We start from the raw sequence: 26168 nt of genomic DNA, 5'->3' as shown, positions 1-26168 counted from the left end.
TGCTGTTGAAATGTGATGCCTTCTCCAGCATATGGTCTAGCACACACTTTCTGTGAGAGTTACCTAGAAACCAGGTGGCGGTGCTAAAAAGGAAAGTCTTCAGCGTCGTGTAAAGCTGTTGCCTTGAAGCTAGCTTAGAGGGTTTTGATAAGGCTTTTACAATAATAGCACCTAATACAGACACATACCTAACACTTTACTCGTTGCTGAGAAAAGGCTGATATGAAGAAAGAGTCAGGTGATGGGGATTTCTGGGGTGACATATTCTACTAGTGCCGGTTGCAGCACCAGGTTGCAGCACTAATATTGCGTATATGTGGGGTTGTTCGTTTTCGGGTTTTATATTTTTTTAAAATCGGGGGATGGGGGTGGGGTGTGAAAATCGGGTGCTATTTTTTTCGAACTGATAATCGAAGAGAAATCAGGTTTTTGTGAAACCATTCCAAAATTCGGGAATTTTCGGGTTAAACCTGCAGATCTACCGTGTAGTGCACTCAGTTTATTTTAGAGGGTATCACGAACTTTTAAACTCTAACGCATAAAATTGGTGTTTATGGACATCAGGGTTTCCTAGAAAATGCTCTCAGAAATTTTCCATTTCCTTGGAAATGAATAATTAATGATGACAGTAAGGAGCATTGATAACTTCTAAGAAAGGAAACATTTTTTTTTACGAAAAGCTGATCATTGATTTCCCGCTTAGCTTTGTTTACATACAATATGACCTCCTTGCGCAGCATGTCGGCCTTCACTCGAGACGTGCCTTATCGCTGAACGTATCTCAACTGGGAGAAAGTTCTGTCGACAACACAGCTTTCATTAGCTAGGCACAACAATGTCAGCACTGCATTTTCCAACCTTAGGTAGCGAGAGGTAGGGAGATGCGAATACTCGATGAGTTGAGAAGTTGTGTTTGTGGGGCTTGCTTCCAGCAAGTACGTGTTGAGAACGGTTGTCCTTTAGCGCACGACTGTGCAGATTGCTACTTTGAAAATGATCACTCGGGGAAAAATCGGTTTAACCCAGATCTCCTGAAACGTGTTCGGGGTGTAGGAATAGGGCAAAGTCGTGTTTTTTCTGAAAACGAACAACCCTACGTATACGTAAGCATCGCAGCTGGTGCAATAAATAAAACAAAAGGCCCTCAGTGCCTTCAGTCCCTAATTCGTGCGAATAAAAAAGTCGGCGCATGAAGTTGTTTTCGGAAACACGGCATAAATGTTTTTCGAAATGCGGTCCCTTTTTGGCCTGTTGTGTCAGTATACTTCAGTTCCATCAAATTGCAGTGCACAGCAAACTCTTTCTCTATTGTTCTCCAGATTGGTCTAAGATCATCGTACCGTTTTAGGGTCAAAGCTTCATGGAACTAATGCCTAGTTGCGAGCGAGCTTGCAGTCCATCATGTGTCACACGTGGCATTCTTAATTAAACTCATTTAACAGTTCTCACTACTTTGTAATTTGATAATGTTCAGTCGACGTTACGAGTTTTTTTCACTTCACAATGTATTTTTAAGTTAGTTGCTACATCGTTGCAGGCTTATTTTGGGATTAGTCAGTTCGTGTGTGATTGTTTTCAGATGCAGAAATTCTGCATTAAACAACCTTTAACCTCTGTGCAGGGTCTAGCCCACACATGAAAGAACAAAATCTAGGGCTTTAAGGCTTGAACAATTTGATGTATGGGGTAGCTGAGCAGTTAAAAAATGTCAAAGGCAAATGGAGACGCTAGTGTAAATTTTTTTTTCATTTCTGAGTATTTTTCTTAGAAGTGCGTGGTTTGCGGGTCGTCAGCCTGCGATTCCCAAGTCCTCCCAAATTAGGGTGGAGAGGGAGGTTTAGGTGAATCAAGGAAAAAATTTGGGGAGTGGTAAGGGGAGGGTTGGATATTAGCAGATTTACAATGATCCCTTGTCAACTCGTAGGTGTAAAATTCGCTGAGAATTTCGAGATAAGCGAAGTTTCAAGTTAAGCGAAATGCCAGAAATGTGTGGGCAGGTCACTGAAATAAGAGCTAATGATGGTAACTAAAGCTCCACTGAACGGGGGAGCTTTTGTAATAAAGGCAAACAAGTTGAAAAAAAAAAAACAGAAAAGCGTTCATGGACTGCTCAATACATCGCATCAATTGTTGGTCGCCACCACTACATTCTACCTTGTTGCGAAGCAGGCGCAGCGCTTTTGTTGTTTCTGTTGCTGTAGGCACTTTTCCAGGCTCCTCTTCGTCCGCATGATCAGCTGCATTGTCCACAGTTCTCTCAACAATGCAGGTGTCGGACAGCATTCCGGTAACGAGAACACTGGCCTCGTACAACGTAAATTTGCCATTCGCGACCGCGTTCGTCTTGCAGTGGGAGCTAAGCGTCAAAATAGAACAATATAATTTTATTTCATGTTCTTTAAAAGACATGACGGGGCAAGAGAAAAAGCTGCTGTGGACAGCTTGATGAGCTCTCACCCCGTACGCGTGTATGGGCAGTAGATGGCGCCCGACGGTATACATCCTACAGCGCTTGCTTATAATTAATACAGGGCAATTTCAATAAGACCGTGTTTTTCTGTAAAATTCAGTAAAGTATTAATAAAGACAATGATATTACAACAAATGTCGTTAAATAAACAGAAATGAGAAAAGAAACAAGTTTATACAATGTCTAGCGAAACATTGCTCAATTGCATACATAGCCAGAACTGGTACTCTTCGTGAAAAAGAAAGAAAGAGAGAGAGAGAGAGAGAGAGAGAGAGAGAGAGAGAGAGAAGAAAAGAGCAATCATTATTACAGGTACATACGTAAAAGCTCAGGAATCCTTAAAGAATGAAAGCCAACGCCACGTTCAATAAATTGGTTTAGTAGTTTGGGGACAGTGGGGGACAACATTTGATTACCATAGTTCTGCTACAGCGGACAGTATGTCGAGTGTTGTACACAGGTACATTGGGAATTAATTGCGCAAAACTAGTAAGGAATTTCTCGCTACGCTTTGCCTCGCTTCTTAAAGCCGTGCTTAGGCGGTAATCATAAAAATTGTCTGCACTAATCAGGTTGAGTTTTTTAAGAGAGGACCGGCTGAAGTGTCGAAAGGGGAATTTGAAATTATGCGAACTGTTTTGTTTTGAAGACGTGCGAGTTTGGTGATGTTTGAAGAGGTTGTGGTGCCCCATACGAGGAAGCAATAACGTATATAAGACAAGAACAGCGAATTATATAATAGAAGCTTGGTTTGCTTAGGAAGCAAGTCCCGAGTTAGAAAATTCCAACGGTACGGGCTAGCTTTGTCATTAGAGAGTTTAAGCATACCGGGTACCGTCCCCTAACGCTACGGCGGCGGGTAGCGGGGCCCGACTGGGAAGGTGAAAAATTCGTTCCGGTGGGGGGATTAGTTCCGCCGGCCGGCCTTCGCCATGCCCGCGCCTTCTCTCCACTGAGGAATAACCTCCCCACCCTCCCCGCCCGTGCATGCGCGGTCGGGCCCCTGTAACCCGCTACCGTAGCGTGAGCCTCCCCTAGCCGCTATGCTAAAACTCTCTATTACATTCTCAATCTGGAAATCCCGAAGCATATGTTAAGAGAAAATTATACCCAGCGTTTTGATCCTGTCTACTACTACTTCGATTCTAGTCCCGTTCATAAAGAGCGCGTCAAGTGTTATGCCCTTGCCAAATTTCGCTCTAAAAATTGCCGCGTTTGTTTTTTCTGTAGTTATACTTAGGTCATTTGCTGAGAACCACGCAGCTAATTTTACCAAAATTTTGTTGCCTCGCTCAAACAGTTTATTGTGCAATCACTATCACTGAGAAATAAGCTGGTGTCGTCTGAGTATATAACAAATTTTACTGACTGATCGATTCGCACTATATCATTAATATATATGTTAAATAGATAAGGGCCAAGTATGCTTCCCTGAGGGACCCCATAAAGTGCCGGTTTAGTTAAATATGCACGGTTATTGATTGATACATATTGGTTACGGTGAGCAAAATATTTTGTCATGATTTCAAGTGCTGTCCCACGGATTCCGTAATATTGTAATTTCTGTAAGAGCGACGTTCAATTAAGTAAATCAAACACTTTTGAAAAGTCGACGAAGATTCCCAGCACAATTTTTTTCTGTTCAATGTTCTCCAGTATAAATTCTTTTTGGTCTAAAAGAGCGATTTCGGTGGAACGACCTTTTCGGAACCCATATTGAGATTCTGTTAATAAATTGTCTTTGTCGGTAAAAGCTGTAAAACGCGTGTGAATGAGCTTTTCAAGTGCTTTAGAAAAAAATTGGCAATATAAAAATTGTCCTATAATTGGATAGGGCATTGCGGTCCCCCTTTTTGTGTATGACAGTCACTTTAGCTGTTTGTAACTCAGTTGGGAAGCTTCCATTGACAATACATAGATTAAATACGTGGTTTAGCGGCGGTGTTATAACATCAGCAACAAATTTCACGGGATGAACCTTAAAATCGAAAACGTCAGAGCAATGACTATTTTTTAAGTGCATAAGGGTCGAGAACACTTCAGACTCTGAAACAGGACTTAAATATATGGTGCCAGCGCAAGTTGTTTCCAAGCATTTTTGATAGTCCCCCGTGAGAGAGGGCGGGTGCAAATTTACGAGGAACTCATTAAAGGCATTAGAATGAAGACCTTATCATCGGTTTGTAGTGAACTTTGCCTTGTGTGCTCTCTGTCAACATTTTGAGATATCCGTGGTCCCCAGAAAAAAGTTTCGCGATAAAGGGAAGCAAATATATGGTAGGTAAATGCACGGCGAAAAAAAGTTCCGACTTATACGATATTTCAAGATATACAAGTTTGAGTTAATGATACGAAACGCAAAGTGCATACTGTTGAGGCAAGTTGATGCATCCTCCACCATTGCTTGTGTAAGGAATTTTATGGCCATTATGGTTTTGCTTTCTGCAGGCTTGGTTCCGCAACCGTCAAGTGCTAGAGAAAAGGAAGGGTCGTCGTGGCCTTGTAGGTCTTCCCATGGTTTGTCTTCAACAAGGATTGTTCATTGACTTCGCGAGTTCTTTCGCCTGTGGTGTGTCAAGTGTAACCTGCAGAGGAGCTACAGTGGCATACTGTGAGTGAATAGTTAGCTCTAGTGGAAGTCAGAACCACACCTTCTCAAGTAGTCTTCCGTGTCGACGTCTCCATGGTATCTCCACAGAAACCGACTGGCCATCTTGAAGATTCGGATGAACGCGCCGCTGATTACAGTTCTCAATCCGCAAACCAGGATGGCGCCGCCCGTGTTACCATATCAGAAGAAGACAGCGCCGTAAGGTCCATCCCTGAAGCAGCCCATCTTGGGGCGGAAACTGAAACTGAATATCAGCCTGCGGACGATTCAGTTGGAAAGGTGGCAAGCGGGCAGGCTGCAGCTTTTTGCCAGATAACAGTGACTGAGCCCAGCGACAGTTCTGTCCTGAAGACGGCAGATGACGGCACCCTCGACGCTCGCCTGAAGACCGCAGATGAGGGCACTCATGATTCTGGCTCTGAAACGGAAGAAGAGTCCACCGCAGATGGTTTTCCGGAAGATGGTTGCCCAGGGTCCTCCTCGCGCAAGTCCGCCGAAGATTCTCTTCCAAACACTGCAGACGAGGACGCCACGGATTCCAGTCCAGGCACAGCTGACGATCCCGCAGAAGATTCCGTTCCCAAACCTGAGAAGGACGGCGGCGCCATCGACTTGGTCATCAAGAAAGCCCGAGGCCCACGAAAGAGGAAGTGCACCAACACTACAAAGAAGAGGCCCATACCTTCGATGGGGCCCCAGGAGTGTCACGTGTGCCACAAGACGCTCTGCAACAAGGCCGTGCTCAAACAACACCTTCGGACGCATACGGGCGAGAGACCGTACGCTTGCGAACTGTGCCCCCAAAAGTTCACCACGAGCAACGGCCTCATTGTGCACAAGCGCAAGCATACCGGGGAGAAACCGTTCGTGTGCGACGTGTGCGACCGCAAGTTCTCGCAGTGGGTTGCGCGACAGAGTCACATGACGACACACACGGGGGAGAAAGCGCACCAGTGCCTCGTGTGCGGCAAGAAGTTCGCGCGGCGAGACACCCTTCAGCTCCACTTCCGAACCCATACTGGTGAGAGGCCGTATCCTTGCAGCGTGTGTCCCAAGACGTACCGGTACCGAGACGCCCTGCAACGCCATGAGCAGAAGCACAAGGTAGAGAGTTGAAGGCCACAGTTTCGTGAGGACGTGCTATGGAGGTGGTTGCGTGTGAAAACTCAGCGATTGTGCAGTCATTTTTCCGTGTTGCTCGTTCTTATTCCGTGAGCAGCCCCAAGACGTACTGGTACCGAGATGCCCTGCAGTGCCATGAGCAGAAGCACAGGATAGAGAGTTGAAGGTGTGAGTTTCGGGAGACTTGGACATGCTATGGAGGTGGTGTGTGAACACTCAGTGATTGTGTAGTGATTGTTCTGTGTTGCTTGTTTTTATTTTGGAAGCACTGTAAGTGATTTGTTGCTCTTGTGCCGTTGTCAGAGATGGTCCTTTGACTATTAAACACTTCGCTGTCGCATGCCAAAAGACTGACTCTTCATGCATGCCCAAAGGCTGCACATATGTTACTTTAGAGCGGCCACGCAGACAAAATACAAGTCCGTTTTATTCAAAATATTTCGTGTTTTAAAGCGCCCCAATGCTTGTCTGGCGGCAGACGGTGCCGTATTCACTGGGAAATTCATCAATCTAGGTTAAAATTTCGATTCTCCCACCAAATCAAGTGTTTTCTTGATGCCTGCCATGAAGTCACAAGGGTGGGTATTCAAATGAACTTACAGTGCGTCATTAGGCTCTGCAGCCTTGCTTACCATCAGTCCTCCCAGATGGCGCTACCATACTGAGCTGCGGACTGTTGCCCGCTGTTGCTTTGTTTTTGACCGTATTTGCATCTGGCTTGTTTTTGTTATGGTAGAAAATAATCGTTTCGCGAAACATGGGGTTTACTCGACAAACAGGGTCACGTAAGACAACGTCGCTGACGCAAAACGGCCAGTGTTGTGTAAGACAACTCCAAAGCGGCGGACAGCTGTGCAGCTAAAATGAGCATAGTGCGCCCAGTACCAACAGCAGTGCGCATCGGTACTTCTATGTTTGCTTGTATTTTCGTAACTTTCATTGTTTACCCCACCACTCTTACTGCGGTAAAATGAATATGCATTACACTTACCTGCAAATAGCTCGCTCAGCAAGCTTATACACCCTGCCTAATTTTTGTTTGTTTTTCTGGCTTCAGCCAATCGCACAGCTGGGCATATGACACCATCGGTTCTGTTGCAGGAAATGAGCGAGTGGATCGCATGGCCTTCCCTTTTAGGGGTGAAGCCCCTTAGGAAATGGGTCTGTTGGCGTCTCTTGTCGTCGTAAGCATCGTCTCATGTAGTCACGGTACTAAGACACCGCGAAACTCGTTTACACCTCGCGCTAGAGAGTTTCGGGCTTCAAAGACAAGAGACTTTTACAGCAAAGCTGTATACTTCTACCCCCCAATGGTTTCATCTCCGTTGGCAAAAACGCCGAGGCGCCAAGAATACTCCTATACACTGCTTGCTTCGCTCCTCCCCAGGTTTCACGTTAGTGGAGGTGGCCCGGAATTTTTTTCCTAATTATATAGTTTATTTGAGCGAAATGTGCTTGAAAAGTATGTCAGTAGGATTCTAACGAGGCTATCTTTCGAATGAACCAAACTTGTGTTTTGTCTGCATGGCCCCTTTAAATTGCTTTAGCACGTTGTGTTGCTGTAGTTTTAACTGAATTAGTTTTAAGCGTTCTTGATCAGGCTTCGAGAAATTGGCTACTTACACTAAATGTACCACGTTGCTTCGATGTCTCGTATTAGAGTAGTATTATACAATGCAGATAAGATCTTGCTTTGTAAGTGCTCTAAGAAACCATGTGCACAATTACAACCTGGCTGGTGTGGACCCTGGTATGCTAAACTGGTCTTCTGCAGGATTTATGTTGGTCTCAGAATTGTCACAGTTCGCAATTGTGTCATCTAAAATGGCAGGTATTTGAACGGACCCCAAATACTTGTGACGGCGTTTGCTATTTTCATGGCTATAATTATGGGGTTTAGCGTGCTTGAATGTCTCTGGGACGGCTGTAGGCAAGGCATACAAGGCTTAACGGAAGTGGAGACAGCTTGAAGGGGAAATTGACATTGTGCCTTTGTTTTTCTTATACCTGTCATCTCTTCTGACCCGGGAAGAGCAAGAGTATCGTATTTTTTTGTTTAACTCTGCATTGAGTTGTTCACTTCTGCAGTTAATTTATCACAGTCGGAGAATACCCTGGGCTGGTATTCCAAGAATGGTTTAAACATTCTGCCACTGTTATCACTTTTTCATTTCAAACTGTGTTGTTGAAATTTCTTTATATTGTAAGGATTGATTTAAAGAGCAATGCTGTTTGTCCCCAAATTTCATGCAATACAAAAAAGGCCCATATAATTAACCCTGATAAATATGCAAACATCATAGATTAACCTTTTAAACTGAACAATGTTTTCTAAACCAGCACTGCATACCAATTGGGAAGAGTGTGAATTGGTAACAGTTCAGGCCACCCTTGTAAAAGCTTAAAAGCTACATTTAGACCATTTTTTGTCAGATCACATAACGTGACTAACTGCTGCATAGTAATTTAGTCTGTTAAAGCACCCAAAATGAAACCTTGTCTGTTGGCTAGACCTGTTGACCTTGAATTCACAGTTTGATAAGTTCACATGATACATCGCTACAGTCAAACCCGGTTATAACGAACTGCAATATGCGCCACTATTAGTTCGATATATCCAATAGTTCGATATAGCCAAACCCGCCTATAACGAATTTATTGTTACGAGTTCGCAATACGCGGGAATCTCCTTGCCATCCCCGCATGCAGAAACGAACAAAATAAAGTATGTCATTACCATACACAAAACAACCAATTTATTGCAAATAATAAAGTTACTTTCCGGCTTAACGCCTTAACTGTCTACTTCAAAAAAAAAGCGGTGATTTTTGTTTTCCCTTTCGTATTGGCAGCGTCAACTAGCACAGCGTTCTTTAAACGAGACATTGTTTGCTCCAGTTGGAGTCCGTGTCCTTCAATATCGAAGAAACATTGGCGGAGGACATCGACTGCCGAAAGGACTTCATTAAGCGTCGGATGGCTTTCATTCGCGACATCCTCTGCCTCCTCGGTGCTTTTCATCAGCATTACGACGGTGCTGCTGACGGTGCCCACGTCCGAGGGGCTTACAGTGACGGCAACGTCGTCGTCGACACTCAGGAAGTCTTCGAAGGACACTCCCTTCGTCACAGCATCGGGAAAGTTGGCGAGCTGCCGTCTTGGTCCGGACTCACTGACTGGGCGGGTTCCGTCATGAGTTCCGCGCGTCGGAAACAGTTACGGAAAGTGTCGGGCGTCATGTCACTCCATACGAGGCGCAATGTCTCAGTCGGGGCCTTTGTTCAGAAGTCGCGACCGTTCAAAATCTTAATCGCCGCTCCGATACCATGCATTTTGGCCGCCATTCTAGGCACCCTGAGTTCGATATATCAGATGTGAAGTTCGTTATAAGGAATGTGTTTCGCGTGTATTTTCGTAACTGATTCATTTTTGTTCGATATATAGCATAATTCGCTCTATCCGGGTTCGTTATATTCGGGTTTGACTGTATTCAGTTTAATGCTTCTGTGTGCCTGTAAGCATTTTATTTCACTTTTCATTCAACCTGGCTAACCAGGACACATAATGAAAGCTTGCAAATTTGGTTCCAAAATACCAAATAGTACTTGATTCTTTTCTAATGAACTGCTTCTTTTTTGGTGGATTGAAGTGAACATCTTCCTGGAAGCAGGCATTTCCTCGAGGCTTCGTAAAGTACATCTATACGAATGAAAACGTTCGGTATGAAAGCCTATGCAAGTCAGAACTTCGTTTGTTGGCGCTACTGCCTAAAAATTTGGTTGCCCTCTATCGCTAAAGTCACAACTGCTCCGTTAGATTGCGACGCCACTAATATCTACATTTTTTGATCCACACGATAGCTGAGCTCTCAGCATTATAGTAGCTTGAAACGCACAAAGCAGCTGTTTCTTATTTATCCAAACCATCTCTAAATCATGCGCACCGATTCCCACCATAAGTGTTCCTGTGTCCCAACACCCTTTTCTAATTGCACCAAGGGTACAGTGTCAAAGGGCTTGCACTTTCATTGCTGATCTGAGATGACTAGTGATGAATAAGAAGCGGGAAGCTGAGACAACTCGGCTACAACGCAGAAGAAGAGCAAAGGATGGGGTGCAGACGCGGTGTTTTGCGAGTCGACATGATTGATTATGGCGTTTAACTCGCTGAAGCTATACCTGGCTATAAGGCGCACCGTCGCAGAGGGCTCGGGATTAACTTTGACCATTTGCAGGGGATCGTTAAAGGCCGACTGCACTCAAAATGTCGACCTTTTTAAAACACCATTTCCGTATAGTCTGCCGAAAAAGATTGATTGATTGATTGTAGGGTTTAACGCGCCGACGCAACGCAGGCGATGAGGCGCGCCGTAGTGGAGGGCTCCGGATTAATTTTGACCACCTGGGGATCTTTATCGTGCGCCGAAATCTCGTACACACGGGCGTTTTTGCTTTTCGCCTCCATCAGAAAAGCGACCACCGCGGCCGGGAAACGAACCCGCGACCTCGTGCTCAGCAGCGCAACGCCTTAGCCACTGAGCCACCGCGGCGGGTAAAGAAAGCAAGATGCAAAATACAACAGCCGAAATACGCGCGTGGACGCCACTAGCGGTCAGCGAAAATCGTCGATTTTGAAATCGAAATCGAGAAGAGCGTGGCCATTGAAGTGACGTTGCAGGCGTCCAGCGAGCGGCCGCACGGTCAGCAGCTTGGGAGCAAGCCTGCGCGCAAGCTTTACGCGCGTACAGGGCAGCAAATGGGTGAAGCGTGCGCAGCAGCGCTCACCCGGTTCTCCAATCGCGTGGCTGGCCAGAGGAAGAAGCCCTGGACGTCCGGAGCACCACAGTCGCGTCATGGCTGTTTACGCGATCCGCCAGCAGGTGGGCTGCGGCGGAGATTTTTAAACAGTTATGACTGATTAACGAAGCGTTTCACGGGGCTACCACTCGTGTCCCAGCTGATTTGGTGGTACTTACTACACATTAAAAATAGATTTGGTCGAGGTAAAATTTGAGTGCAGTTAGCCTTTAGTGTGCTTCGAAATCTCGAACACACGGGCGTTTTCGCTTTTCGCCTCCATCAGGAAAGCGGCTGCTGCATCCAGCATAAAACCCGCATCCTCGGGCTCAGTAGCACAACGCCTTAGCCACTGAGCCACCACGCCGGGTTTTAAGAGCAAAGCATGAGGTGCAGTCGTGGTGTTCTGTAAGTTTGTGTAAAGATGATGGAGACGCGCGAATTACACTGTTGGTTATATGTAGAAGCACTGTTAAATATTTCTGGATATCGAGTTCATGCCGCAGATCGAGTGCGCAGGTGGTGTCGTGTTTTTCATTGGTCGCATTCTTCATTTCATCTTGCTTTGGCAGCGAATAAAGTTCTCACACCAAAGTAGCTTTTGCTGTGACATGTCACTTGATAGTATGGACGAATAAATCAATACCCAGTTCCTTTGTTATTTGCTCGTGACTCCTTCCATGCTTCGGGGGCTTTTCGCACCCTTGCTATTCACTTTGTGTTTTAGCAAGCCGCTGCACATGGGTTGCCTAACCTTCCCTCTTACACCTCCTACTAACAACTTCATGTAGTTCTGCCAAACTGCTGGTATTGGTCTTGGGGGTGGGTACTGTGTCTTTGCACAGAGTTTACATGTGTGGCCTTGTCTCCTTGCGTAAGCAGTTAGGCAAATTGTGAACCTCAGTGCTACTTTCATCAGCGCACCATATGTCACATATTCTAATGGTACAGTCGAACCTCATTATAATGAAGTACTATTGGGCAGTAAATTAGTTCGTTATATCCAATATTCCTTATAACCGAAACGTAAAACTCGGTTCTAATGAATCGGCAATCTGGCTCGCGCAACAATCCTAGATAAAAAACGCATTGTTCTAGGCTTCGAACCCACTATAAACGACCAGTAGTCATTAACTGTGTCCTTGTGGCATTTCAAACTAAACAGACCAGAAAGTGAGAACGTGAAATTACAGCAGAACAAAGTTCGTTCGGCAAAGCAGGCCGGCCTTCTTATTTACTTGAAGGAGGATGTGGCCTTCGCCTGGTGGCTTTTCACAGTCTTCTGAGTGGAATGAAGTTTTTCAGTGTCCACGCAATCAAGGGCTTTAAGCTACTAAAAAACGGTTGTTTTGTCTTCCTTTCATAAAATTTTGCTAAGGGTGCGCGGGGTAGGCTGGAATCAAAATTAGGTATCTAGCAGCGAAAGCTGGTCAGTGTGACCTCGCGCAGTCGAGACTGCGGAGAGTCACACCTGGAGGTGCTCTGTGTCGGAGCAGCCAGAGGTACTGTCTGGTTTGAAGCTCTCCAGCGAACTGTACCTTCGAAGCCATAGTTGCAACCACATAAGCTGCGAAGAAAAATTTGATATCCACCTCGGAAACTTCACAGTTGAAGAAAACTTCGTCCTGGTCCTGGATTCAAGACCGTGACCACCGAGACTTCTTTATCGCGCTACAAGCGGCTAGCTGCCTGTTTTGCTCATGTGGCTGAGTGACGGCCCTAGATAGGTGGTGGTCCCGGGTATGAATCCCGCACAAGGAAGATTTTTATTTTAACTGCGGTGTTTCTGAGAAAGCTGTATAGCGTTTCCTTGTAGCCGTACAGCTGAATTTCAGCTTGATGTCAAATTTTCATTGGAGAAACATACTGCATCTTTGGGATTTTCGTAATTATGGTTGATTAACCACATGGGCCATGCGGGCCCAGCGTCAACAACAAGCCATCTCAGCGCTACACTTGCCAGGTAATCAGGAGTTTCATTAAAGTCGGTACCTATCTGCATGGAACCCACGTCAAAAAAATTTGCGTTCCCTTATAATAATAAAAAAATTAATTAAATAAAACATCGAAACAAACCTGCACCAGCTTTGCTAAAACAGTTAAAACCACTGAGAAAAATAAATGAAAAGGAAGCCGTGCCTCCAAATTGTTTTAGAAGAAAAGCCAATGAGGAAAACAATAAAAAAGGAAAATAGGCTCTTTCTCTGGTCGGCAGAGCACAGCAGAACCCGGAACCCACACCTTTATTTATCAATGAAATAGATCAGGTGCCTCTGGGAATGCACAGTAACAACAACTATACACCCTTCCCCCCTACCCCTAAGTCCCCCGCAGTCCACAAAAAGTTCCTGCCACCCTGTTCCCCAACAAAAGCGTCCCGCATCCTCCTTCGGACGGCTGGTCACAGCGTCCAAGCGTAAGATGTGACCAACCGAGGTGAAACACTGAATGGCGGAGGACAGAAGCCTTGAATGGTGGCGTCAGGGGGCTTGGTCGACCGCCGGCCGTACGTATAGCCTGTAGCAGCATTGGCGAAGACGAAGACGACGAAGCACCACTCTGAGGCTCACTGCGCGAACCTCGTGGCGCGAGTGGTCAGTGCTCCTAAGAACTCCGACCGTTCGGCCACGATAACGGCCAGTGGTACGTCAGCTGCTGACGTGTTTAAAATATGTGTTCTGTGGCTCGGCGTTTTCATTGCCTCGTGTTGCAACAAGCCCTTGCTACGCTGATCAGGGTTACAGCGTAGTGGACCGAGTAGTGGACCCTGAGTACACACATTACGCATGGATTACGGCTTCTTGTACGACGCCTATGGAAGACGCACAAATCATTTACATTGGACTATGAAAAAGTTACTTGCGTATAAGAAAGGGCTTTAGCCGCGAGCGCGTCGTTTGGCCACCTGTCGCGACTACTCAATCCTTGCTTGATGAAATATTTGTGGCACAGTGTGGGAAACGTTACGCGGCTTCTGATAAATCGGTACTCGCACGTTAGGCACTAGAGACCAGTCAGATTTCTCTGACGGCGTGCGACGAAAAGGAGCAATGGTTGGAAAAGCTTTAGTGGAGAAGACAGAAAGAGACTGCATCACATTGAGCTCCTGCAAGTGGTCTTCACTGAGCGTTTGAAGAGCGACCGCCATGGCCAAAGATTCTGCCAGTAATATTCATGGCAAGTTGGAAAGACACAGAAAAAATGTCCGATCAAGAGCCGATGAAAATGTACCTGAAGAGTAGCATCTGTGGACACAATCGCATAAGTCGTAAATTACTCTTGCCGCTCAATCTCTTGTCCTCTTGTCCTCGTGTCCTCTTGTCCTCTTGTCATCAATCGCTCTCCCAGTGTCAAGAGTGTGAAGATATCATCCCTCAATGCTAGTTATGTGAGGAAAGGCTTCAGAGAGGCGTCCTCATCAAGGACACCAAGAGCACGGGCCGCGTGGACAGCGCTTCTGTTAAAGAGCAGCTGATCCTCGAGACCGGAGTTCGCCAATGCCCTCTTCGAAAGCTCTAGCTGTGGAAACGTGGAGGTTGCGAAAGGAGGGAGTCAGGGTAGATTTGTCACAGCCACCCATTATATGTTTGATGGTCTCGTGTTCTCCACACAACCGGGACCAAAGCGGTGCATACGACAATTACAGTAAATGTACTGTGATGGTCCCCTCATTCCAAGTTCTGTAATCATGCGCAAATTACTAGTGTAGGCCTGAGTGTCTCTAACACGCGTTTCTACATCTAAGGCCAAAACGCATTCACTAGGTCCACCTTTGTTCCTTTGACTGTGCATAGCTGTCTTCTATTGCTATGTCGAGGCACATACCAGGCACTTTTTGTCAGCATGGGTCCCGGAGGCGAGATTTCGTTCACTTGTGGGTACAAGCCAAGCGTTTCCTGTGCGTACCCTGCGCTGTCTGCTGCTTCGCTTGGGACGCTCCTTAAATTCTTGTAGGCAAGTGCTGAAAGGGGTTCGTTATTCTGCCACAGTAGACTAAGGGTAGAATCGTGGGCGTTGGAACAAAAGCCCCTGGTTCGAGCCCGGGGATTTCCAAACGCCCGGTTTCTTTTTTTGTAGAATGCCATAGCTCAATTTTGCGCATTCTTTCCGTAAATAAAAGTTGTTTGTCCTCGTTTAGGTTGGTTTAGTGGTGGGGCGTGGCGTATCAAGACGTTCTGCACGACACCGGAAGTGCCGAGCTTGTACCAATCTTGGGCAGGAATATCGCAGTCCCTGAGCTGTACGGCGCTGCTGATGCGGGCTAATGCCACATTCTGGGGAACGCTGGTTCTATTACAATCCAGATTAAAGTTTACCCATCTTTTTTCAACTCAGATACTTCGTTTAAGGAGGTTCCCTAAGAAATCTGCTCTCAGTGAGAGTTTTTTGCGACTTGTTTTATATTTTTTTAACCGTCAGCCATTTTATTCTGAGTACCAGAAACGTCGGGTTTTCGACCTATAGTGTTGAAAATGCTTTTGCGTAAAAATTAGACTGTCTGAAATTTTTGCCTTCCCCAAAACACAAAACGTGTTTTCGGTGGACAGGTTGGCCACAAAGTCAAACAGGGAAAATTCCTCGCTTAAACCTAAACACTGAATGCTGAATGCGGTGCAAACGATGTGCAACTAGAGGCCGGGGACGGGTTCTCGGAGTTTCGCACTTCGAGTAGCGCTTTGGAGGTTTGTAGGGAAAGGTACAATACGCTACCTCGGGCAGTCTTGGTGGAGTGACCAGTTTTGACATTCATGTCATGAGGTCAAACCACGCTCTTCAGCGAGTGCCCGGCACGGAGCAGCGGCCCAATGGCGTGGAGAGATAGACGGCAGGGGAGAGATAGGCGAGGAGAGAACGCAGACGTGCGTGGGACCCTTGCCGCCTCCTCGCGGAGGAGGGTGAGGAAGGCCGGCGCCGCAGCGATAAGCTCGCGCCACGAAAGAAGGCCAGGCGGCCACGTGCGGCGCAGAGCCGTGTGCGATGGAGCAAGACGAACATCCTGCTGAGGTCGCTCGTACAGCGGTGAGGCTTATAAAATGTCGGGAGGCGAAAAAAGATTACTTTTACTTCTAAACAGTGTATTCATTGCAAATATGTCTGTATGTCATTGTGAAACCACATCTCAACCCCACCTCCACAATGTGCTTAGCCAGGGCATCGAAGCTTTCTCTATTAACTGGGGTTACCCAAAGCTAAACCACAGCATTTTTTCTGTGGTATTTTGCATTTTTCTGATTCACTCATTGTTGGTCACTTTTCAGTGTTTGTAGGGAAGGATATGTGCTGCAGACTGGAATAATTTGGGCTGAGTTGCTCAGAAATCAAACGCGTTTATTTCAAAGCATTGTGTTAGTTAACGCCTGTGGAGATCCATCCCTCAGCGTCTTCTTCCTTGGCCACAACGTATTTAGAACCCGACGGGCAGAATTTACAGTGAAGGCGTATTCAGGCGCCCTCTGTCGGTGGTCGATGTACGTCCGTGCAGGCGTCGGGTAGACAGGAAAAGTTTTTGCTGTGTAGGCAACTCTCAATTTAATGTAGGTGTCTTGGAAAAAATTCAGTACCCTTCCAATCTGTGGAGAAGGATTACCAGCGAAGCAGTGGGGCGTAATGTTGGAGTCGTCGTAGCTGCTAATTGACATACAATTTTTTCCGCAAGAACAGCCGCAGTCGTTCTCTCTTACCACACTCCCTCCGTAGATTGCCTTGGCAACAGACAGGGATTTTGTAACGTTTACAACTTCAGTGTAAACCAACTATTATGTCAAGTAAATGAATCTGAGCGTTATGATAGAGTCGTCTTAGCGGCTAGTTTTCGCAGAATTTATGTCAGGATACTCTGGGTAACACAAGAGTTAGAGCCGTTTTTTGCTATCATACCTTTTCCATAGATGATCATGCTTCACTGGGCAGCCGCAATGTGGAAAAGCACAGCCCAAGCCCACCCCTATCACCTAAAGTCGCCTTCACCTCTGAACACAAATGCATTGCTGGGAGGGTATTATTTTATGGCATTGCATTTCATTCTTTTTTTTTTTTTATTCGAAAGTTTGCCCTGCGGCATAACGGTGCACGATTCACAGGTACACGAACAAGTTTGCTTCTCGTATAAAGTCTAGAAGGTGCCTATGAAATGGTCCATGAACCCAGCGCTGCAGGTCTGGAGGGCGGCCAGGGTGGAGGCCGGTTGCACGAAGGTGCCGTAATCGCATCTGATGCAGTCCGGGGCAGGTCCACAGCAGATGCTGCACATTCACATTCTGTACGGCGGAGTCGCAGAATGGGCAGGTAGAGTCGTATGGGCCGCGGTACTGCGATGGCCAAGAGGCAGTCACAGACGGCGTAAGGGCCATCCCAACGCGTATTCTCCGCAGCGCAACCTCCTCTCGGCGAGTTAAGTTACCAGGGAGGTTTGAACCACACGGAGGTATGAGGGCTCGCGTGGTGCGCCGGAGAATTTCCTTCTGTTGTGCCAGGTTTCCACTTGGATCTTCGGGAAAAAGTGGTAGTGGTCGCATCAAGGTATGCGGGCGACTAGCCGTGTCTGCCTCCCTACTGCCGGGTACAGCTGAACGGGGTACCCATTCTATGCGGATCTGCAGTGAAGTGCTTCGTGCTAAGTGGTGAATGGCATCTGCGAACGCTGTAGCTTGTGTTACGCGGCGGATGTCGTGGATGGCTTGCGTAGAGTCTGTGCGTATTATTAGTCGACAGTATGGCCCTGCCTGGACAATAGGCAGTATTGCGGCCATCCCATCGTGTATTGCTGCTAGTTCAGCAAGATACGCTGGTGGCATCGGGTTAGCCTCATAAGAGCAACATTGGTCCACCTCTGGTAGCTGGGGGCAGATGAGTGCAGTGTGCACCATGTCGTTTTTGACGCTGGCGTCTACATATGCAATTGCCGTCCCCGCGTCTGGGCTATGTAGGCGAGAGACTTGGGCCGTGGCCTGGCGAGGTACCGGGTGACGGAGGCGACCGATTGGTTTGTTGTCTGTTAACTGTACTCGCTTCCACGGAGGAATGTCTGAACCTTTCACAGTGGTACTTGGTACAACGTACCCCATGTACCGGGCTAGCGCAGCGGCGGCACCGGTCATCGAGATTTTACAGACCCGGGCAGAGCGGCGTTGGTGCACCAGCTCATCAATCGTATTGAGTTGGGCCTCCCCCTGCAGAGTTGGTATCGGGGTCATTCGGGGTAGTCCAGTAATGGCCCGCATGGCATCCCGGTTGATGGCTTCGAGGCGATCCCAGTCTCTCATCGTGAGATGGTGGAATTGAGCCTGGTACACGATTCTGGGTTGCAACACTGACCGCACAAGGAGGCGAGCAACGCTGGTGCGCGACCCGCCAGCCTTCGTCGCCATTCGGCGTATCAAGTGTATTGTCCGTGCGGCACGATCCTTCGCACTCTTCACCCATGGAGCCGCGGACCCAGACGAGGCAACATCAAGGCCAAGCACACGAATAGCTGGGACCTCCTGTAGAGGTTGTTGATGAATAAACAACCGGACAGGCCGTTTCTCAAGTCGGCGTCGCCCATGTTTGTTAGTCACTGACATGTATGACGTTTTTTCTTCCGATAGTTCAAGTCCTACTTGAGCACACCAGGAATCAGTCATGTTTAACGCCGTTTGTAGCGCGTTTTCTTGGACAGAGATGTCAGGATGCACGGACCACACAGTAATGTCATCAGCATACATGATGTAATACGCCTCAGGTATGCCCGCCAAGCGCCAAGCCAGGGGAAGCAAGGCGATATTGAACAGTACCGGCGCCAACACAGAGCCCTGTGGAACACCACGGTGCGATGTGAAGTGTCCTGTAGCCTTCCCGGCCAAGCGAAGGGTGAAGGTTCGGTCCCGAAGAAAGGCGTTCACAAATGTGCAGACACGGCTGGGCAGTTTAATCCACTCTAGGATCCGAACAATGGCTTCGCGGCTGACATTGTCGTAGGCCTTTTTAATATCCATTGCAAGGACGGTTCGAATCCGGCGAGAGCATCCTCCGATCAGGATCATATCAGAAAAGTGCTGCAGTCCGTCTTCGACGCCCAACTGGGGCCGGAATCCAATTTGGGCGGGATGGTACCAGGAATATCGCTCAAGCCACCAAGTAAGACGTGTAGCTAGCATGCGCTCCATCAGCTTACAAATCGTTGATGTCAGAGCTATTGGCCGAAGGTGAGAAATCCGGTCTGGTGTTTTGCCGGGCTTCGGGATAGCAACGATTTCCGCGTGACGCCAGGAATCAGGAATCGCGGCTGAAGTCCACGCTGCATTTATGGCTTCAAGTATGCCGTCAAGTGTAGTGCCTTCTGTGTTCTTAAATAGCTCATAAGGGATGCCATCAGGTCCCGGTGCAGTGCGCGGCCTGGCATGGTCGATGGCTGCTAAGAATTCCGCCATTGTAAAGGGGGCCTGAATCCCTTCAATGTCGTTGCATGTGGGCAATGAACCGGCGAATGCCGGGAGGCAGTTTGGAATAGTAAAGACAGCTGGTGGAGTGTCAAAGGCGGGAAAGAAGGTGCTTGCAGCGAGAGAGGCAAAAGCGGATGGTGTCTGGCCAGATGCTAGAAGGGCACTAGCTGCTGGATCTGGAGGGCGGTGACCACGTTCCATTGCTTGGAATGTTCGCCAAACCGAGGCATTAGACGACGAAGGGCCAAGCGAGGCGCACCAGTCTAGCCAGCGGCCCCGTGACAGTCGTCGTTCATGTCGGCGGGCTGCTGCTGTGAGGCGGTTAAGGTTCAGACGTGCATCGATTGATGCGGGATTCCGCATTGACATTAGTTCAGCCTGACGGCGCGCGGCCCACAGACGATAAAGTTGTAGGTCAGGGGCAGGCCGCGATTCCTCGACCCACGTCGTACGAGTCGCTGCTTCCAAAGCCACGCGGAGACTCTGGCACGGGTCAGGTAAGGTGCTGGAGACGATCGTAGCTGCTGTCGATCGATAGAGGTCCCAGTCTACCACCCGACACTGTCTTCGAAGACGATTCGCCCGGCCGGGAGAAAGGTTGAGATAAATCGGATGGTGGTCACTCCCCCAGCAGTCTGGCTCACACATCCAGGACACTGAAGCACTTCCTAACCACCAAGATAAGTCAGGTGAGCTTGGAGAAGCACGTGGATGTTCACGGCGTCGTGTAGACACTGACACGTCATTTAGGAGAACAAACTGAGCGTCCGTAAACGTGTCGTACACACACACACCACGCGCACTGGAAGTGACGTAGCCCCACGTAGTGTGTGGAGCGTTGAAATCCCCCGCCACCAAAATTGGACAGCCGGGATGCCGTCGACGTAGATGGGAAAGCCAGCCGAGGCATAGTTTAGCTGTACGGCCGCTGTAGGGGCGAGCATAGTATGACACTATGATGACGTCCGTACGGGGGAGGCGAACCAGCACAGCTACGACTTCCTGCCACAGTGTGCACCATCGCGCCAAGTCTATGCGGGTTTGAGGAAAAACTGACCGGGCATATACGGCTACCTTTCCTGGAGGGACATCAGGCATTGTGGTTCGACGATCCAGAATGGACGGAGATGAATAAGCCACATATCCAGGAAGGGAAGGGAGGCCATTTGTTTCCTGGAGTAGTAGTGCCCATACATGTAGCTTCCCGTACAGAATGCGTTGTCTCAGTTCTCCAATCTTGCCAGATATACCCCGGCAGTTCCATTGCAGAACGCCTTGCGACGAGCCCACAGATACAGGTACCATCACAGGTGGTGGAGGTTAGCCAACAACACCGAGGTGAGAGTCTGGAGTTGCTTCGCGACGAAACACAGCAGTTCTTGAGGTGACATGGTTGTCGACACTTCATTTATTATACCCTTAAGGGCCCGGAGGCATTACATAAGGGCGGGTGGGGGTGGATAACAGATGCATTATAAGCCGCCTTATTCATCTATTTCTTGTTTATTCATTTCAATACTACCAGGGCCGCCGAAGCATTACAGAGAGGAGTGGGTGTAGTACAAGGTTTGGGGAAACCAAAAAGCAGCATATAAGAAATACAAACATACAATGGCAGTCTGAAAACTAAATGAACTACAACAAGACTGCAAACAGGAGGAAGGTACGGGCAGTAAGAACGGCACATTCCTCTTTTATTGGCAACTTTCATGATGCTCTCCAACTGGCAGCTTCAGATTCGGACGGTTCCCCTCTCCTGCTACTCGGAGACTTCAACTTCCCCTCAATAAATTGGTCCAACTTAGCATTAACAACTTCAAAAAACAATATTGAAAGTGGCTTTGCAGATGCTTGTCTAACGTTCAATTTATCCCAAGTGATAACATTCCCTACACGAACAACCCATAATTCAACAAGCTTGCTAGATTTACTCCTAACGTCCGAACTTGATAAAATTTCGTCGGTTCCTAATCTAACCAGCCTAAGCGATCACTCAGTCATTCATGCGAGTTTCCAATACAACTTCCCGAACCCCCCCAAAATTAAGAAAAGAATAACCTTATACGACAAAGCCGATTATGAAAGTATGAATAACGAACTTTCCTCTTTCTGCGATTGGTTTCTTATAGATTTCTGGAAACGGTCTGGGAGCTTTTTAAAGAGAAAATGGGCAATTAATAAACATCTATATTCCTACCATCACCATTACAGAACGTCCTGCTTCTCCGTGGTACAACAACGCATTAAAACGCCTTAACAACAAAAAGAAGAGACATTTCCGCTCGGCTAAGGCGTCGAATTCCAAGCAAGCATGGGAAAAATATCGTAATACTGAAAAACCTTACGAATCCATAATTTCAAATGCTAAGCGAACGTTCTTCTCGTCTACCCTCCCAGACATGATACGCACTAACCCCAAACAGTTCTGGAAGGCCATTAACCCAACTCATATGAAACCTATCTCGTTATGCGATCCACAAAATGTTACAATCCCGGAGCCCTATGTCGCAGAAACACTAATTTCTACATTTTGTTCTGTCTTTACCGATGAACCCAAAGATATACTTCCTTGTGCTTCCACCCATGATTTCCCTGTTATGCCTAACATCATCTTCGAACCTCACGGTATCATTAAAGTGATCGAGTCATTAACAGTGACGTCATCAACTGGTATTGACTGCATAAATTCTAAAGTTCTGATAAACACTACACATTTTTCTGCTGCTATATTGTCTCATATCTTTCAGCAATCACTGTCATCTGGAGTGGTGCCACGAGACTGGAAGGTCGGCAAAATCATTCCAATTCCCAAGAAACGTCCGTCACCTCACCTTCCAGCTACCGTCCAATATCACTAATATGCATATGCTGTAAACTTATGGAACATATTATCTGCTCTCAAACCGTCAAATTTCTTTCGTCTGTAAATTTTTTCCACCCCAGTCAGCACGGTTTTCAGAAAGGCCTCTCATGTGACACTCAACTCGCGCTTTTTGTTAACGATATCAGCTCATGTCTTGATCATAATATTCCTGTTGACGCTCTCTTTCTAGATTTCGAAAAAGCTTTTGATAAGGTACCCCATAAACGTCTCTTTCTAAAACCTTCGCGCTTAAACCTTGACCCTGCCGTTTTAAACTGGATCCAAAATTTTCTTTCAAACCGTGAACAGTTCGTTTGTGCCAACCAGGCATCATCATCCCGTTGTCAAGTAGTCTCAGGTGTGCCCCAGGGTACGGTCCTCGGTCCCCTCCTGTTCATAATTTATATAAACGACCTGCCTAATAATATATCAAGTATCCGTTTATTCGCAGATTACTGCGTCATTTATCGCCCTATTAATGACCCTTATGACTCCTGCATTCTCCAAAACGATCTATTAACAATTGAAACATGGTGCAGAAATTGGCTAATGACTCTAAACATTAACAAAACGTCTGTCGTTTCTTTTCATCGTAGGAAACATTACCCGGCTCCAACATACTTTATTTTCGGCTCTAAGTTATCCCCCGTGGTAGGTATTTAGGTATAAACATAACTCCCAATCTTAATTGGACAACCCACATAATAAATATCTGTAACGAAGCAAATAAAGTTCTCGGCTACCTCAGACGAAACTTACGCCTTGCCCCTCCTCCTGTAAAACGTTTAGCCTACCTAACATTAGTACGCCCGAAACTCGAATACGCTTGCGCCGTCTGGGACCCGCACCAATCTAATCTATCTAAAATGTTGGAATCTATTCAGAATAGGGCAGCAAGGTTTATTTACTCTGATTATTCATATCACTCAAGTGTCACTAATCTGAAAAGCCAAGCCCAACTTCAGAATCTAGAATTGCGACGCAAGGCCGCTAGACTAACCCTTTTTCACAAATTTTTTCATTCATCGTCTGACGCATCCAGTATCATGCCCGCACATCGAATCTCTTCTCGTACTAGCCACCGCAACACTCTATCCTGCGCATGCCCGCAAAACTGCCCACCTTCGCTCGTTTCTTGTTCAAACAGCAAAGGATTGGAATGATCTTCCACCCGACGTCGTGCACCACTCAAGCCCGGTTCTGTTCAAAACCCACATCGAAAGAAATTTGTACCACAGCCCACCCCTCATGTAACACCCCGTACTGGGCCATTGGAGGTATAATAAATAAACAAATAAATAAATACCGATACTCGGCATGGTTGCGTCAATGAATGACACAAAATAACCGAACAAAAACAGGAAGGACCGCGCAGCTATATTGGCGAACTTACATGAAATGGTTATCAAGTGTATTTTTAAACGATGTGACGTCAGTGATAGCAGCAACAGAGGCTGTAAGATGGTTCCACTCGCTTGCGGTCTTCGGAATGTATGATTCGAAATACAAATTGGTGCGGGCGCTGGCAACGCCTACTTTGAACTGATGATCGTGGCGAGATGATACGTACGATGGGCGCTGCAAGAGAATGTTGCCATGGGAAGGAATACAATAAAAATCTTACGGAAAAGGCACAGCTGACCGAATTTAATCAAACCATAAATGGGGTTTGATTAAAAATTCAGTTGAGATGTTGTGCTGGAAAGCATGAGGTCGCGGGTTTGATTCCCGGCCGCGGTGGGCGCTTTTCTGATGGAGGCGAAAAGAAAAAACTCCTGTGTGTACGAGATTTCGGCTCACGTTAGAGATCCCAAGGCGGTCAAAATTAATCGTGCGCCTCATCGCCTGCGTTGCATCGGCACGTTAAACCGTACAATCAATTGAAGATTCAGCCGGAAAAGCCAGGCCGACTTCTGTGAAAAATTATTTAGACAACAAATAAAAACAGACACTGGTTTTTATAGAACTGCAAAATGCAAAAAGAAAAGGCAAAAGGCTTGCACACATAATATCTGAGTAGCAAAAAAATGAGAATAAAGTACAAGGTGTCTTTAAGCTTCACAAATCTTCATCGCCATCACCAAGATTCTTGAGCCTCCCCCTCCCCCCAGCCTTCCACACACTTCCAAGGCCTCTGAATGTAAGCGACGCTTATTCCAGTTGTGACGTCGCGTCGTCTTCCGTTGACATTACCACCCGCAACTGAGGGCAGTGCAGCACAGTGAAGCAGCAGTGCATGAGGCGTGCAGCATGCACTGTTCACTGTGTGTCACCATAGTGTGAAGAATTGTAGATTCATCATGCAGTGTCATTCTGAAACAAAATTAACTACTAGTTGCTTCACTGCCTGTACACAAAACACTAATGCGCCTGTTCAATGCAAGTGATCCAGTCATGCGAGAAAGCTACATTTTCATTACTTGCTGTAGAAATGTGATGCCTTCTCCAGCATATGGTTTAGCACACACTTTCTGTGAGAGTTACCTAGAAACCAGGTGGCGGAGCTAAAAAGGAAAGTCTTCAGCGTCGTGTAAAGCTGTTGCCTTGAAGATAGCTTAGAGGGTCTAGATAAGGCTTTTACAATAATAGCACCTAATACAGACACATACTTAACACTTTACTCATTGCTGAGAAAAGGCTGATATGAAGAAAGAGTCAGGTGATGGGGATTTCTGAGGTGACATGATTCTACTAGTGCCGGTTGCAGCACCAGTATTGGCTTCACTAACTTGCGTATATTTGGGTTGTTCGTTTGCGGGTTTTATATATTTTTTTTAATCGAGGGGGGGGGGGGGGGGTAAAATCGGGTGCTATTTTTTCGAACTGATAATCGAAGAGAAATCGGGGTTTTGTGAAACCACTACGAAATTCGGGAATTTTCGGATTAAACCTATAAGATCTACCATGTAATGCACTCAGTTTATTTTAGAGGGTATCACGAGCTTTTTAACTCTAACGAATAAAACTGGTGTTTATGGACATCTCGGTTTTATAGAAATGCCCTCCGAAATTTCGCATTTGCTTGGAAATGAATCAGTGATGATGACACTAAAGAGCATTGACGACTTCTAAGAAATGAAACATTTTTTCACGAAAAGCTGGTCGTCGATTTCCCGCTCATCTTTGTTTACATACAATATGACCTCCTTGCGTAGTATGTCGGTCTTCACTCGAGACGTGCCTTATCGCTGAACGTACCTCAACTGGGAGAAAGTTATCTCAGCAAAACAGCTTCCTTTAGCTAGGTACGACAATGTCAGCACTGCATTTGCCAACCTTAGGTAGCGAGAGTTAGGGTGATGCAAATACTCAATGAGTTTGGAAGCTGTGTTTGTGGGGCTTGCTTCCAGCAAGTACTTGTTGAGTACGGTGGTCCTTTAGCGCACGACTGTGCCGATTGCTCCTTTAAAAATGACCACTTGGGGAAAAATCGGTTTAACCCAGATCTTGTGAAACGTGTTCGGGGTGTAGGAATCGGACAAAGTCGGGTTTTACCTGAAAATGAAGAATTCTACGTATACGTAAGCATCGCAGCTGGTGCAATAAATAAAACGAAAGGCCCTCAGTGTCTTCAGTCGCTAATTCGTGCAAAGCAAGAAGTCGGCGCATAAAGTTGTTTTCGGAAACACGGCAAAAATATTTTTGGAAATGCGGTCCCTTTTTGGCATGTTGTTTCAGCACTTCAGTTCCATCAAATTGCAGTGCACAGCAAACTCTTTCTCTATTGTTCTCCCGATTGGTCTAAGATCATCGTACCGTTTTAGGATCAAAGCTTCATGGAACTAATGCCTAGTTGCGAGCGAGCTTGCAGTCTATCATGTTAATTAAACTCATTTAACCGTTCTCACTACTTTGTAATTTGATAATGTTCAGTCCATGTTACGAG

General features: G+C 46.7%; 1 protein-coding gene across 1 annotated transcript in view; it reads left to right on the top strand.

Moving 5' to 3' along the window:
• The window catches only part of LOC144153236 (uncharacterized), a 79000-nt gene extending 67326 nt beyond the window's left edge, over positions 1-11674 (top strand). The window contains exon 5 of the mRNA XM_077684886.1: positions 5094-11674. Coding sequence (XP_077541012.1) covers positions 5094-6197 — 1104 coding nt within the window. The 3' untranslated portion in view covers positions 6198-11674. The remainder of the gene's footprint in view (positions 1-5093) is intronic.
• Positions 11675-26168: the final 14494 nt, after the last annotated feature.

Source organism: Haemaphysalis longicornis, unplaced genomic scaffold (assembly GCF_048455015.1).
Source record: "Haemaphysalis longicornis isolate Haplotype H1 unplaced genomic scaffold, Haemaphysalis longicornis Haplotype H1 scaffold_9, whole genome shotgun sequence".
In the NCBI taxonomy this organism is placed as follows: domain Eukaryota; kingdom Metazoa; phylum Arthropoda; class Arachnida; order Ixodida; family Ixodidae; genus Haemaphysalis; species Haemaphysalis longicornis.
The sequence above is the reverse complement of the archived record's forward strand: the minus strand, read 5'-3'. Positions and strand labels throughout refer to the sequence as shown.